Source organism: Acanthaster planci, linkage group LG05, assembly GCF_054643075.1.
Source record: "Acanthaster planci isolate LZ-2023a linkage group LG05, COTS_SCS, whole genome shotgun sequence".
In the NCBI taxonomy this organism is placed as follows: domain Eukaryota; kingdom Metazoa; phylum Echinodermata; class Asteroidea; order Valvatida; family Acanthasteridae; genus Acanthaster; species Acanthaster planci.
In genome coordinates, this window is record NC_141781.1 from 21,607,271 (window position 1) to 21,621,647 (window position 14,377).

Sequence of the window (14,377 nt, forward strand, 5' to 3'; positions counted from 1 at the left end):
TTAAATGACATCCATGGCATAAACATGAATGCAGCCCTCCACAGAGGTTGCTCAGACAGGATAAAAGATGAAGCTACTCACACCAGCCGATGACAATAAACAGAATGTAGTATCTGTCGGTGTGCTCATCGTTGATCACAAACACCTTCCACAAATTGAATGCCTGAAGACAAAAAAACATGAAGAAAGTTAACTTAACAGACAGCACAGCAAAATAACAATATTGGGGACAATTAACGCACCCTTTGCTCTACTAGCAATGATGACAGTACAGTAATTTGCCACTGTAAACAACTGTAGATCTTGTTAGCTTTTAGGATCAAACCCACATAGAAATTTGTAAATAGCCAGACACAATCATCGGACTGAACCCGCCAGCTGACGGACAAAAATCCAGAAGCTGTCATTGCTGCGGGTAATTAGCTGCTGACGTGTTTCTAACTTGTCCTGTTGCCGTCAGTGTTCAACTACTGGGCCACCAAACTTGTCTGGCAATTCTGGCAGGTGAAGTGAGTGGATCATCGAAGACAGAGCCAGGAACTGCCAACGGGGTGTGGCTCAGACCAAATGCCTTTGAGAGTGTTATTGAGATTTGCTATGTTATCTGGACTTCATGTCAGGGCAGACATGTTTGGGGGAATAAGCAATATGTGAATCACTGGTCAGGCAAGAAGGAAAGGGGGTGTGACCTTCTCGGACACCACTCCTGTAACAGATCCAACCTTCCACGGGATGGAGTTTTGGGCAGTACTGTGCGACAGTAGGGTTAAAATCAACAAGGCTACATCTACTGCTTCTTTTGCACCTGTGGAGCTGTCTGTTAAAAGGTGTTCTGGGTATAAAGTCATTTGAAGGTACCCGCAAGACGTGAACAGTCTGGGGGTCCGTCCTCACCTGTACGAGCATCCAAGTGAATTGTGCCAGGAAGAAGAAGTGGATCAGCACCCCTAGGGCAGCACAGGAGGGTGCAGAGACGAAGCTACTCACATACGCCGAGATGACAAAGATGATCTGAGGAGAGAACAGGTGGACAGGTTATTTTCCAATTAATAACAATCCTAGCTCCCTCAGAACTCTTGCTGGGAATCTCACTCAATCTGAGGAGAGAACAGTTGGATAGATCAATATGCCAATAAATATCTTAGCTCTCTCTGAATTCTCTGATTCTTCAAAATCCTCCACTGTGCAGGAAACTAATGGCACAGTCTTCGAACTTTCAACGGACAATGGAGCATCATGCAAGGTAACACTTGCTTGGCTCTATCTTCCTACATCCTACAAAATCTTCCAAACTTCTTACTGGTTTCTTTGAAGGATCTGGAAGACCAAGGCTTAAGATTTGAGCTCTGTACTTTTCTGTAGGCATTTGTTGGAGAGAACCATCTTGGAATCACTGACTACTCCATCTGGTTTTATATAAGATGCAATTGCTCTTACGTGGCCAAGGTCATGGATTTTTGTTCTCCCAAATTTCAAAACAGCATCAAGCATGAAGCACATCTACAAATGCTGTTCTTACCTGGAGTGACATGGAGGCAAAGCACATATGCATGAGAAGCTTGGCCGAGAACATGGAGTAGACTGAGCAGACGACGTGAGCAATGATGGCACACAACAGGCCCACCTGCACAGAGAGAATGAAACAAGTCCTTCATGTTGGTGGATCTGTGTTTGGCTGATTAATTTCATTCCTGCTGTTCTCACAAATTTTAGAATACTGATTTTGTTCGAACAGGTAAAAGTGGCAACTACGTCACTTAGAAATGTATAAAATAAAAGGTTTCATTGCACGCTGTTTTCGAAGTTTGGAATTTGTAAATTAATAACATAGGCATGGTGAACAGAGGTTAAGTGCGTTCAGCATCTCATGGAAAAGGACATATTAAACTCAACTGTCAAAAAGGCAATTCATTTTAGAAATAGTCATTTCTTTAGTGTACCACATAAGCTAAATGGACAATAAAAATTTCATGATAAAACAATAAAACTTCTTCAAATATTTCTATAACCATATTTAGAAAGAGGAACTATTTTAATAAGATCCACAAAATTGCCATTTGTGGGAACACTGAACTGTCAAGTATTAAAAACATAGATCACTGCTTAGCCTCTCGCGCAAGTTGGCATATGGTACTAAAGACTAGGGAATTGTTTTTGCCAAAACATGGACGGTGGGGAACCAATTCATTTTTTTGGTCATGAGGAATTAGCTTTCCTGTTTGATAAACTCTACGCATTTTTTCTACTTACAATGCAGATAAAACAAGATGCATAGATGTAGACGTTGTAGCCAACCAGGTTATCTGTCTCGCCTTGGGCTGCATAGTCAGACAGGTGAGTGCACGAACACTCCACATAGGCACCCTGATCAATCTGTGAACAAAGGACAGGACAGAGAATTGACCAATAGCAGGCTCCGACTGATGCCTCTAAAGTGTGACAGCCATTCACAGCACCTCTCTCATCAAAAACATGCAGAAACATGTCATCTGCCCGTAACGGACTGACCTATCAAAAGACCCGTCCCCTCACGCATTACTGAATCAACAGGATTGTCTGACATCAAAGCATCATCATCAAACCCACAGTCAAGACCTACCAGGACTTGGCAGTCGTCGGGTCTCCAGCGCTCTGTGGGTCTGTTGAAGATGACGCAGCTGGCTCCGAGGGGGGTAACCCGGGCGTTGTCGGCATAGATGCGGTAAGTGACCGGGCTGGACAGCCTGGTGAAATTCTGCTCTGCCCCTTTGATGGCTACCGACAAAACCTGAAAAATATGAGCGTAAAATGTAAGTAGGTGGGTTTTTCTTCCCCAAATCATGTTGGCCATTCAACTAGAATGTCAGTAAAACTTTTAGGAATGCCCGATCATATTTAGAAAGCCTATCGATACCTGGTTATTGAGAGTAGAGGATTGGTCAATCCCGTAGAACCACTGCTGGCTGCTGTACTCGATGAAGTGAATGTCTTCACAAGACGAGGAAGCACTGGTGTCCAGCAGTTCCGCTGGCATGGTAAAGCTGTTCTGTCCTCTGGGGAAGGGAACCAGGGAGATAAGGCTTGAGGCAATGTTTACCATATCAGGTAGTTCAGGCTAAGACTTTGGTTCTGCCAATAGTCTGCCACAGTGGACAGCCCTAGCCCTAGCCAGAGGTCATCATCTTCGACTAAAGCTTCAGTCTGGTACCCAGAGTATGTCAAACACCTTTTGGATCCTGCAACCAGGATCCAGTGCCCTGGAGCCACTGGGCAGAAAAACACTGCTTGGTAGATTTTTGTGCTACGGCAAAAACGAGCGGGGAACCAGTCTTGAGTACTATGTTTTGCATGAAACCTTAGCTGGTGACCTATTTTTTGCTGAGAATATAATATTTTGTGCTTACCAATATTCTGGGATTAGTACCTCTTTGATTCTACCTAGGCCAAAGCTATGAACCAGCCCATCGCAAGTCAATCGCAAGCCAAATCATAAGTCAGTTTACAGTTCAGCTCATAAACAGAAAAAGCAAAGTGATGGCTGAAAAAAACTGACACAGGTATCACCAAACAGACAATGATAAGTACTGACGTTAGTCGATAACCCATTTATACTAATAGTTACAGGTCTGTTACAATATCATTCAATCTCTCCTGTCGGTGGCTTACTTTCCCTGGAAGTTGTGGCCGTTGATTCTACCCCGAGACCATCGCCCTGTCTCCACCACGGCATGAACGCAGGACAGTGTCTGGAGGTCTGTCGTCTCACAGGGCAGGTCCGTCACAAGGACGAAGGCAAACGAACTGAAGGATTCTGCCAGCTGGTATGCGCCCCTAGGCATGCAGAGTTTATCAAAAAGGATTTATGAAGCCTGAGGGCTCAAGCAAACACACTGGAACTTTCTCCCAAACTTTCATGAACTTTGAACTGAATGATCTTCAGACTTAGTCAGTTAAATAAAGGCACCGTCATCTTGCTGGAACTTGCTATGAATATCATGCAAAAAATTCTGGTGTCATGATATTGTAATTAGGTGGTGCTTCAAATTTGGGTACAAAATTGAGCAAAGAGCCCCCTAATATGGCATACTTAAAAAGCCCAATCGAACAATTTAAAAAAGAAAGATCCCTATAAGCTGAATCCCCTGCCAGTTAATCTCCAAGAACTTGACTGAAAGTTCTATTTTCATTTATATCCAGTTTTTGAAAAAAAAATCATTCTCTTATTGTGCCAAAATGACATCATACCGGTAATCTTGTAATGGATCATTCACTTGGTACCTGTGAACTTGAAATTGCCAAAATAGTATTTTCAATGCAGTAAGGGGTAAAATCACAATGCAGGTAAGGTGGTCAAGGCCCTTGACATTAATTCTAAAGAATTAAGATTAGTCAGCACACCTTGAGTCTAGTCGTTCAGGATTCATCAAAACACAGTAGATATCCATCAGCTGACTGAGCAGGTTGCTAGGTAATTTCCTCCGTCCCCCCTCGGCGACGACCATCCGAATGGTATCCGTGACGACGGCCAGCTGCTCCTCGGTCAGCTGGCCCCTGATGTGCTCGGCCATGCCCAGGAGGACGTTGTAGATGTTGTCGTCGCTCAGGCCCATGAGGGCACTGTAACGGTTGTCCCAGATGTCGGCCGTCCGCTCGTCTTCAACAAGGGTGATGCTGGCCACGCCATGCTGGGTATGGATAAGGGCCCCACCGGTAGCCCCCGTCAGTTCAACCCGTAGCAGCTTCGGGTATTCAGCTGAGGAGGCGGGCGTCTCTGGGAGAAGGACCACATCCACTGGTATCCGCCGGACGCCCGAGCTGAAGTCCAAGTCGCCTGAAGCGCTCACGTAGTCGGTTTCTGCTATGGCCGGGTAAGCGGTCAGACCGGCCAACTGGACAGTTGCGTCGAGCTGGAGTGTCCCCCAGGACACAGTACTGTCTCTGGTGCTACCGCCTACTCGTTCCACGCGCAAGCTGACACGCTTTGTGTTGCTGTGAACCGACTGGAACCTGCAAGCAACAACAAAGGCGGCTTAGTGTTCCCTGCATTCTTCTTACTCCTGTGGAAACGTTGCAAAATTGGGCATAAGCTTTAGACGAGGTATTTGTGACGGTGCGCGACACGGCTTACCTGGTGTCCATAGTAAACTGCAGCAGGCCATACGGATAGTCACTGTCCAATGATGTAACGTTGGCAAACCGCTGGGCTGTGTCCAGACTGGCTCCCTGTCCCACGCCCACCAACTCCACCAGAAACCAGCTGGTAAACTCAGGCTCCTGTGGTCCAGACAGACACCAAGAAGGAGTATTTCACCAAACAGGAGAGCTGTTATTAGTTGGACATAGTCTGACTTTTGTTGGAGTGCATTATGGGAAACAGTCGAACTATGTCCAAAAAACATGTTGCAAAATGGTACTCACTTTGTACCAAGCAACAATGCTTATAGACATTTCGCATGACAGCCATCTTGGAGGTGTATGTCTACTCCATGGTGGTATGCATGAGAAGACCTTTATGTGCGTTCACTGTTACTTTAAGTACAAAAATATTTCTGATATTTGAAGTCACACCGTACTGTACCCACCTCATCTTGTCGAAGAGTGATGTCAAACGTGCACTGTCGCTGGTCGGCAGGGCACGTCACCGTGCCCTGAGCCTCCTCGAGTTGTGTGTAGAGATCAGCATCATTGGTGATGTCTCCGATGGGACTGTGCGTCGCTCGCCACTCCACCTGAAATTGGCATAATCTTCCTGATCACCAATTGTGTCTTTTCCAGATATTTAAAGTGAGTCACGCTTTTCACAAAACCTTAAAGAGAAAATGATGGTTGAGGGAAGACTTACTGTGACTTCGCCAAAGAAAGCCTGCCCTCTATCAAGTGTGAGCGTAACAGAGGGCTGGGCATCCTCGTCAACGGTCACGAACCTCGATTCTTGCGCAAAGCTGATCACCCCGTTGAAGTTGTCACTCCCGACAATGGTGAAGTGAGTGAACCCCTGAACACGAGGAAGCGGCAAATGAAATATTGAAGTTGAAAAAATGCAGAAGAAACTGGCGTTGAAGTCGACTCCATCACGAGCCCTTTCACAAGACCAAGCACGAGCGTTAAGTGAACCACTGCAAAGGGGATGCCTGTGTGACACCTCCGTTGAGTAGCATGTGACTGGATGGCTTGTTGGGGACTTGTGGTGGATACAAGCGTTAAGTGAACCACTGCAAAGGGGATGCCTGTGTGACAGCTCTGTTGAGTAGCATGTGACTGTATGGCTTGTTGGGGACTTGTGGTGGATGCAAAGGCAATCTTGAGGGGGGGTAGGAGTGGCCCTTTCCCCCCAAAAAATACTTATTGAAAACTTAAAAATGGAAGAAAAAGAAAAGACAAACAAAAAAGGGAAGTAACAAGATTAAAATTACCAATTCCCTTGAAAGGCCTTTGAAATATACCCCTTATACCATGAATGGTTTATCCATTTGTTGGTGAGTGCTTTGTACCTCCCGAGAAAAAATCTTGGCCTCCTACCCGGGGAAAAAATCTTGGCAAAGCCCATGGATGGACTCAACTACAACATGACAGAGACATAACACTAAGCGTTGTCATAATACCAGAGAGAGAATCCCCTACCATGCAATCAGTACTAAATGCTTTCACATTATATTTTGCATAAAGACACCTTTTAATCTCATCTTATGAGATGCAACACTTAGTTAACTGCTGGTCCTACCTTGAGTCCACCATCGCTTTGGCCCAGGGCAATGCGGACCCCTCCTGTGGGCTCTGACAGATAGACAAAGAACAGTTCGGCTGGCTCGGCTAGTCCGTCGTCGCACACCTCCACCTGGAAGCTCTTCTCAGTTTCTCCGTCCTGTCGACAGATGAACCCAGACGATGTTGGCAAAGTCTAGAGCAATTTTTCTCTGGCACATGCCGTCAATTTTATTCACTGTACTCAAAGGTTGTCATTTTATCTTTACTGTGAAGTTCTGCACCAATTTATTGAGGAAGAAAGCCCCACACTTACACAGTGCATAAGCTTGTGGACGAAAATCAAGGTGATTTTTGAACGAAGCATATTTGTTGCGAAACTCTGAACTTATTAAGACTGACATAAAACACACAATTTCTGGGGGGGTTGGGTAGGGGTGGAAATACTGGTCTGCTAGTGAGAAAAACTTCCGACTTACTACTTGCTTCTGAAGAATTAAGACAAACCTGTAATAACTTTAACCATGTGACATGGGGTTGTGGATACCATGTGACATGGGGTTGTGGATACCATGTGACATGGGGTTGTGGATACCATGTGACATGGGGTTGTGGATACCATGTGACATGAGGTTGTGGATAACTCATTCAAATACTGCCTCACAAATCTCAAGACCATCTGCTTTCTAAGTAAGCTCAAACAGACCCTTTAACAGCCTAAAATCCTAAAGTGTCACGGTGTGGTGGGACGAGACTCACCCGGAACGTGATCTCCATGTCCACCTCTCGGTAGTCCTGACCAGCCGTGGCATGGGGTCTGTCCTGGGTATTAGCCAGGGCGTTCTCCACGGTGTTGGTGGTATCGGAGGGGCGGGGGGTCACACTACCCTGCCAGGGCTCCCCTCCGCCAATGGTCCGAACTCTGACCCCCACCTCCCCATGGGTGCCACCTGAAAAAAGTTTTAGGCAATTACGTTTCTGGTTAATAGAAATCAGCACTCCTTCCTGTGAAGAGAAGCACTTACGGTAATTTATTGGCACTCTTCAATAAAAAATTGACAGATGATTAAAACCACATGTCCACATCTGATCTGGTTTCCAGACTAAAAGATCTAGACTTCTTTGCGAGATCTTTAGGTCTGGTAGCTGCCACAGTCCTGTGAACAAAATGGGAGGAACCTTTCCAAACTAGTCCAAATTTTATAAAAACTCTTGTAATAAAATGACACGGCACGAAACACACTATGGCAGTGAAATCGGGAAAGCATCGAGGAGGGGGCTGAGTGTCGTCCGCCCTTTTTTTGGGAGTTCACATGTACACGCTCCTACCTGATCTCTGAATGTTCAGTGTGACATGCTTGCAGGTGGCTTCACTCTCAGCTATCTCAATCACATCGGGGTTCATGCTCAACACGCCGTAGGGATCATTGCTGCCCTGGATAGTCACCTCTGAGACAGGGAACCTAGAGCTCAGTCTTGGGCTGGTACCTGGGTGGGGCAACAGGGTGAATCACATACACCACTCCATGAGACAATAGTTCCAGGACTGGTGGAATTGCTTCAGGGAACTAAACCAAAGATTTTGAAGCTTGTGGGCTTTGCTCCAAAGTGTCCTTTTTCACTATTTGGAATGCACGTACCATTTCTTGAAACAATAAAGGCGCTGTTGTCATGTCAATTTGGGCAATCATTTTATAGTTTTGGAGTTTTTGTACAAATCAGCAGGCAAGGACACATGCCTCACTGTAGATTAAGTTTGCTGTCGGAGTGGTCACCATGCCAAAATAATAGACACACTACAGCAAAGATAGATGACTTCAGTATACAGCAAAATATCTGAGAACATTTGTGTTGTGACAATGAAGCTTTGACCTCATATGACATCACTCTTTTGAATATGGTAATTAAAATTAGAATGAAAGTTTTTAAATGACTATGAAATAAGAATGGAAAAAGCATCCTAACGTTAAAACTAAAGGTTAACTGAACACAACAGGGCACTTTTAAAATTCATGTATTTCAAAATCCGTCCCATGGGCACTTTAAATGTACCTTGAGTTGTACCACTCACCCTGTGTTCCATCGATGGGTAACCGGGCTACGCTGGTGATGTTGACATAGAAGATCTTGGCCAGCTCGGGTTCCTGCTCCTCTAGGATGGTCACCAAGATGGCCGCCGTGCGGGCCCCGGCAGCCATAGTGAGGGCACCGCTGGTGATGGCCACGTAGTCCTCCCCAGACACGGCTGAGGCAGCGTGGGTCTGGTAGGTCATGCGCACGCTGCCCAGGGTGCCAAGCTGCCGTTCTACCATCAGAGACAGCTGTGGATTAAAAAAGAATTGGGCTCCGGTAAACAAGAAATTTGTTACAATAATATCTGTAAATACTTCATTTCAATATAATGAATACTAAACATTTAAATTTAGAGGTTTGAATATATGAATATTAAATATCTGACTGGCAAGTACTTACTTCCCCGCTGCCTTCTGACACAGAGACCTGTCTGGACCCAGGGGAGAAGCCCACCACCCCATAAGGCTCAATGGGCACAGTAGTATGCCCCTCCCTCAACCTGGCCCCGCCCTCGGCCGTGGTCAGGGTGCTTGTCAGGTGGACGGCAAACAGCTCGTTGGGACTGCCACTAGGGTTGAGCTGAGAGAGGAAGAAAAAAACCAGACTGATTTCTGACCAACTACTCGTGGAGTCGAGGAAAAACTACTCCACAGACTTTCACTTTAGGAAATCTAATTTATGCCAGTGGGGCTACTGGCTCTAGAGAAAGAAAGCCTTCAAAAAGTTGTTTTTTGTTGAGTTTTACGATGACCCACTCAATGTTCTACTGTCCTGTGAAGCTGCTTCAGGTGACTTCATTTATGGTTTTTATTGTACCATTAAAATGAAATTTTTCAGCCTGCTGATGGAGAGTACAAGCCAGGCTTTGCTCATAATCAATAAATATAATTGCAGTCCTTTATTTCAGTGAAATGGGATCAATCTTTGAGAACATTTATCAGTTGATGTTGCCCTGTTAAACTACATATGGCAAAAATACCTTTCATGAATGAATTATGACGAATAAATCAACATACAAATGGAAATTGAGTTTTACTCTGCTCAGCTGAAATGATTTACCCATGAACTTTTCTCAAGCTAAGCGCCACTCTAACATAAGGCAAACATTGAAACAAGCCCTTTGTCTATGACACGTTCCAAACTGATCTTAGCTAACCATTGCTGAACGACTGTTTTATAGTGAAAGACTTTGGAGGGGGTGGGTAGGGATAATGTTGCAGACCAAATGTAGTCCAAGGCTCAACTCTCCAGTTCTCTGGACTTACCACAATGGGCAGCGTGATTTTAGACATCCCGTCGGCCATGTTCAGCTGGCCAGACCGCTGCGACACGGCCCCCTGCAGGTAACCTTGGGGGAGCTCAGCCAACGGGTAGCCGGCCTCCCACAGAACATTAATTGTCCCATAGGACCCAATGCGCTCGACGGTCAGAATGGTACGATAGGATACTGTAAGGACAAGGTAACAAATGAAAGTTGGACACAGTGCAGTCAGTTCTGAAGCATGCAGTTATTTCTATGCCCTTGTTATGGGGAACAGGTTTGTACCGATATCAATACAGATTTCACAAACAAGTGAGGAATAGGCTTATTCTGTTCATTAAAATTTGGTATAACCTTCTTCTCTGAGATTTCAATATAAATGCGTGGCAAGGGCTTTTGACTGCGCACTGCAAAATAGATTTGAAATCCGCTGCCGTGGGAAATAGAGCAAAATTCACAGGCACCGGAAGTGGCGCCGGAACATCGTGCGACTTACTGTCGTCGACGGTGGTGGCGTCCAACTTGAACCCCACAAACGAATTGGCGGCCTCTTGGGGCACCACGATGAGGGCGCTCTTCGCACCAGGCAGCAGCACCGGAGGAATGGTGACTGAAAAAAAAAAACCAAAACAAGAAACGTCATAAAATCTGGCACTCAGCAAAGGAAATTCTGCTACTGAATTGACAACAGAAGAGGGCGCAATACCAATGTGTTGGTCTAATATTATAAGCTGACAAAATTTGCGCTCTTCCCGTCTTTTAAACCTGGGTCAATTACATGATCAAACTTTGATCAAGAAACCACCAATTGTGTTCTTACCTTCTCCCGGTGTCTGATAACTAAGTCCGGTCAGGGTGACGTTGAATGATGTATCCCTCTCCAAGAACATGTCGTTATTCAGCAACGGAACATCTTTTGTGCACTGCAAATTTCAGAACAAGAAGACGGAAACGTAAACAGGAACGTCAACAGGCTTCAACGTGCCAGAAACAGGGAGATGTGACAGAAATTAAGGCCAGAGGCTGTCTTCTGAGACACTGATGGTGTACAGGTTGAGCTGCTTCGGGTAGCTCAGCGAAGGGAATGCATTAGGACTCAAATGAGTGATTTCTAAGAACAATGTGCAAAGATGAATCACACGGGGGCCGGAATTGTCTTGAGGGAAGGGCAACACTATCGCAAAACCTTATGAAAGGACTACACAGCTCTAATTGGATGGACAGATTACAAAGAGATTCATACAAAAATCTGAAATAATTCTGCTGTAATTAAGAAAAGATCTAAAATTGTTTTAGAACTACTTACAAAGATATTTCCATGTTGGCAGACGACGGAACCACTGCTCGGTACATAAGCACCAGTTATTCCCTAAAAAAGATAGATCCCCAACAAGAAAATATTATAAAATTGTATTGTATGAGTGCCCGTTAAAGTCGTTCAAGCTTTATGTTCAGCCTTCTGTCAGCAGCCCTCTAGAGGAGTGAAAAATGAGCTCGTCAATGACACACATGAGAATTCCAACCAAAATCTTACAAATCAAGAAATCTGAAGGTTGCTAAGGGACTGCACAAAATAACTCCATCTGGCGCATGGATGTCAACTTTTTCAACGACGCGCTACCACCAAATGGCCTCTCCCCCTTAACGCTCTGCTGACTCACTTTACAGTAAATGGCTTTTTTTCTTTCCCTCTTCTGACTAAAAATTGAGGGTGCTTTCTAAAAGCCCTGACTTGTGGACTTTCCTAGGAGCAAGATGGGGTCCATGGTTCACAAAGCGCCAAAGTGTGGCATCAATAGTACAGGGGTCTATCACTGCTATGGAAGAAAATGGAGTGTGCACACTGCTTACGTCATTGTATTTCAGCTCAAAGGTCACTGCGACGTCGCCTTCGGTGCCTGCGCCGCGCGTGACAAGGATCTGCAGGTACCGCCTCATGTTGGCGTTGACGCCGACCGTCTGGTTCTCCTGGTGGACGCTGAACACACCGTGGGGGTTGTCATTGGGTCTGGCAAAGAAAAGGAAAACGTTCCTCTAAAAATTCAGCACTGCGATCAAATGAGGCTATGCCTAGCTCTTCCACCAATTGCTGGGTCTAGATCTTTGCCGGTTGCAAGTGCGAGGGTGAGTGCTGATAACAGACATAGCTTTGGAAGCCAGACACGGCCTAGGTCTGTCCTGCCACGGTGTTAGGAAGAAAGTTCAGTGGATTGAGAACTATTCAAGTGAGGTATTTTCAGAAGTCCATGCATGAGGTTAGTAACTTTGGCATCAACAGTCAGGGTTCAATATTTTGATCGTGCTCAAAACTTGTGCATACTGTTGTTTCAGCTAAATCATAAAAAAAAGATTTAAGACCGACTCTTTGGACATGCAAGCTTGACTTATCAATGATACAGGCCGAGTGAAACATGGTGGTAGATAATGAACCTCACTGTGGGTATACGGATCAGAGAGATTGAAAAAGTGGAACATGTGTACGCGATGCTATAATCTGACTGATTCTGTAGACAGTGTCGTTAGCGAAGTCCACCACAAGTTCTTCCACGAGTCCTTTCACAAAGTCTTGCCACAAGAAACGGGGTGAACAATAAAAAGGAATGCTTTCATCGCGGGTCAAGTGAATCAGCTTGTGGCTAGACTAGTGACCAGATGACTTGTGATGGACTCGATTGTGACCACGTTGGAAGACTCACTGGATGTAAAAAGTGGAGGTGTTGAACTGGGGGTCAATCTCAGCCCCTCCATCCACTGACACCAGGACCAAACGGAAGGTTTCCTGCAGCTCAGGCGTCTGGTCTGGTAGCATATCAAGCAGTATCTGGGTGTTGGCCACGCCGTCGGGGATCAGGAGGCTGCCGTTAACGGGCGAGACGTCCCCAGTTACTAAACCCCTAGCGTCTCGCACCTCCCAGTACACCTGCCGAGAATAATAAGTTCACGATTTTCAGCGGTGAATTTCTTACTTCAGAAAAATTTCACTGGCAAAATCAAGCAGTGACACGTTTTCGAGCAGGCTTCTCATTCCAGGCAATATATCCATCTTGAATGTCTATGAGGCCAAATGTCATTTTCTGACAGTGCAAAGTCTCCATGGAGGTTTGAAGAACGTAGAGAAACAACAGATATGAGATCAGTGCTCCACATTAATTTTTCTTTTTACAGGTCATGAAGCAACACACCTGTTCCTTTTCTTAAACTAAGCAGATTTTCCATGAAATTTTGGCAAGGTAAGCCTTGGATATCATGTTACTGATATCGCTTCAAGCTGATATTTACTGCGGAGGTGCCTCAACTTACCCTGATGTCACCTACCACGCCTTCCCGTCGCCTGAGCGGGAAGGACACCTTCAGCGACCCACCGTCGACCGGCTCCTCGAAGCTCCGCGGGTTAATGGACTCCCCGTAGAACCTGACCACGCCGTTGGGGTCTCCGTGCTTGAGGACCTGCGGGTTGGGAATGAAGAGAGGGAAGAACACAGTGTGATCAGAAATGTTTCCTGACGTCATCGATTGGATTGTAACAGCTAACATCCCCCAGCTGAAAAGCTGTAAAGTATGCTGAGAAAGAGAGGAATTAAGTCCGAGAAAATCTGTTCAAAATTACACACTAAATTTGACGTACATACTTACCCAATTTAGAACAATTCTGGAGCAGCAGGGATTAAATTATTCATCTATTTATTATTCATAAACTTGGGTAGCCCTTTCAGAATATAAAAACCTGTTCTCTTTAGGGGCCCTGGGGAAAGGACAGCAGGTAAAGGGAGGAAATCCCAAAACCTGGGGGCTTGGCCACAGAGCTGGGTAGGAACTGAAAATCCCCTCCAAAAATCAGCCTGGGTGAGATTTGAACCCTGGCCGTAGAGGAGGAAAGTAACACTGGACTAAACCCAACTTCAGACATTTGAAATGGCACGTTGGATTGGAAAACCATCGGGAAAATATGGCATTCCACAAAACTTTTTTCCCAACTGCACAAGGCAAGGTTGATCAGGGACCATATGTCGACCACAGCTCAATTTTGCCTGGTACCCAGGATATGTAGTGTGCACAGGGTACAGGGCAAAGTCGACCAGTGGAACACAAATAGCTGTTGATTGGACTCCAACATACCTTCAGCGTGGCACGGCCTGCCTCCTCGCTGATTTCCCCCGCCCCTACAACTTGGTAGATCTCCACCATGAATGTCTCCTGCACCTCAGGCCCTGGGTACGGCTTGACCCGCAGTGTGAAGCTCTTGGCACCCCGCTGGCCGGGATCAAAGGTCACCGAGCCCTGGAGCTGGCCATCAGCAGTCGAGATGTCGCCGGTGTCCGGCGGGAGGGTCTGGGAGTTGGGGCCCAGAATTTGCCAACGGAC

At 45.8% G+C, this 14,377-nt stretch overlaps 1 protein-coding gene across 1 annotated transcript in view; it reads right to left on the bottom strand.

The window, feature by feature from the left end:
• Window positions 1–14,377, bottom strand: part of adgrv1 (adhesion G protein-coupled receptor V1) — a 69,874-nt gene that overhangs the window by 4,770 nt on the left and 50,727 nt on the right. The window contains exons 71-94 of the mRNA XM_022254557.2: window positions 14,132–14,377; window positions 13,316–13,462; window positions 12,712–12,935; window positions 11,867–12,023; window positions 11,322–11,384; window positions 10,836–10,938; window positions 10,512–10,625; window positions 10,020–10,201; window positions 9,154–9,333; window positions 8,753–9,002; window positions 8,011–8,169; window positions 7,441–7,631; window positions 6,701–6,841; window positions 5,822–5,974; window positions 5,562–5,708; window positions 5,108–5,253; window positions 4,378–4,986; window positions 3,646–3,810; window positions 2,894–3,032; window positions 2,600–2,767; window positions 2,251–2,373; window positions 1,520–1,624; window positions 895–1,011; window positions 82–163 (exon numbers count right to left, since the gene is read on the bottom strand). Coding sequence (XP_022110249.2) covers window positions 82–163; window positions 895–1,011; window positions 1,520–1,624; window positions 2,251–2,373; window positions 2,600–2,767; window positions 2,894–3,032; window positions 3,646–3,810; window positions 4,378–4,986; window positions 5,108–5,253; window positions 5,562–5,708; window positions 5,822–5,974; window positions 6,701–6,841; window positions 7,441–7,631; window positions 8,011–8,169; window positions 8,753–9,002; window positions 9,154–9,333; window positions 10,020–10,201; window positions 10,512–10,625; window positions 10,836–10,938; window positions 11,322–11,384; window positions 11,867–12,023; window positions 12,712–12,935; window positions 13,316–13,462; window positions 14,132–14,377 — 4,111 coding nt within the window. The remainder of the gene's footprint in view (window positions 1–81; window positions 164–894; window positions 1,012–1,519; window positions 1,625–2,250; window positions 2,374–2,599; window positions 2,768–2,893; window positions 3,033–3,645; window positions 3,811–4,377; window positions 4,987–5,107; window positions 5,254–5,561; window positions 5,709–5,821; window positions 5,975–6,700; window positions 6,842–7,440; window positions 7,632–8,010; window positions 8,170–8,752; window positions 9,003–9,153; window positions 9,334–10,019; window positions 10,202–10,511; window positions 10,626–10,835; window positions 10,939–11,321; window positions 11,385–11,866; window positions 12,024–12,711; window positions 12,936–13,315; window positions 13,463–14,131) is intronic.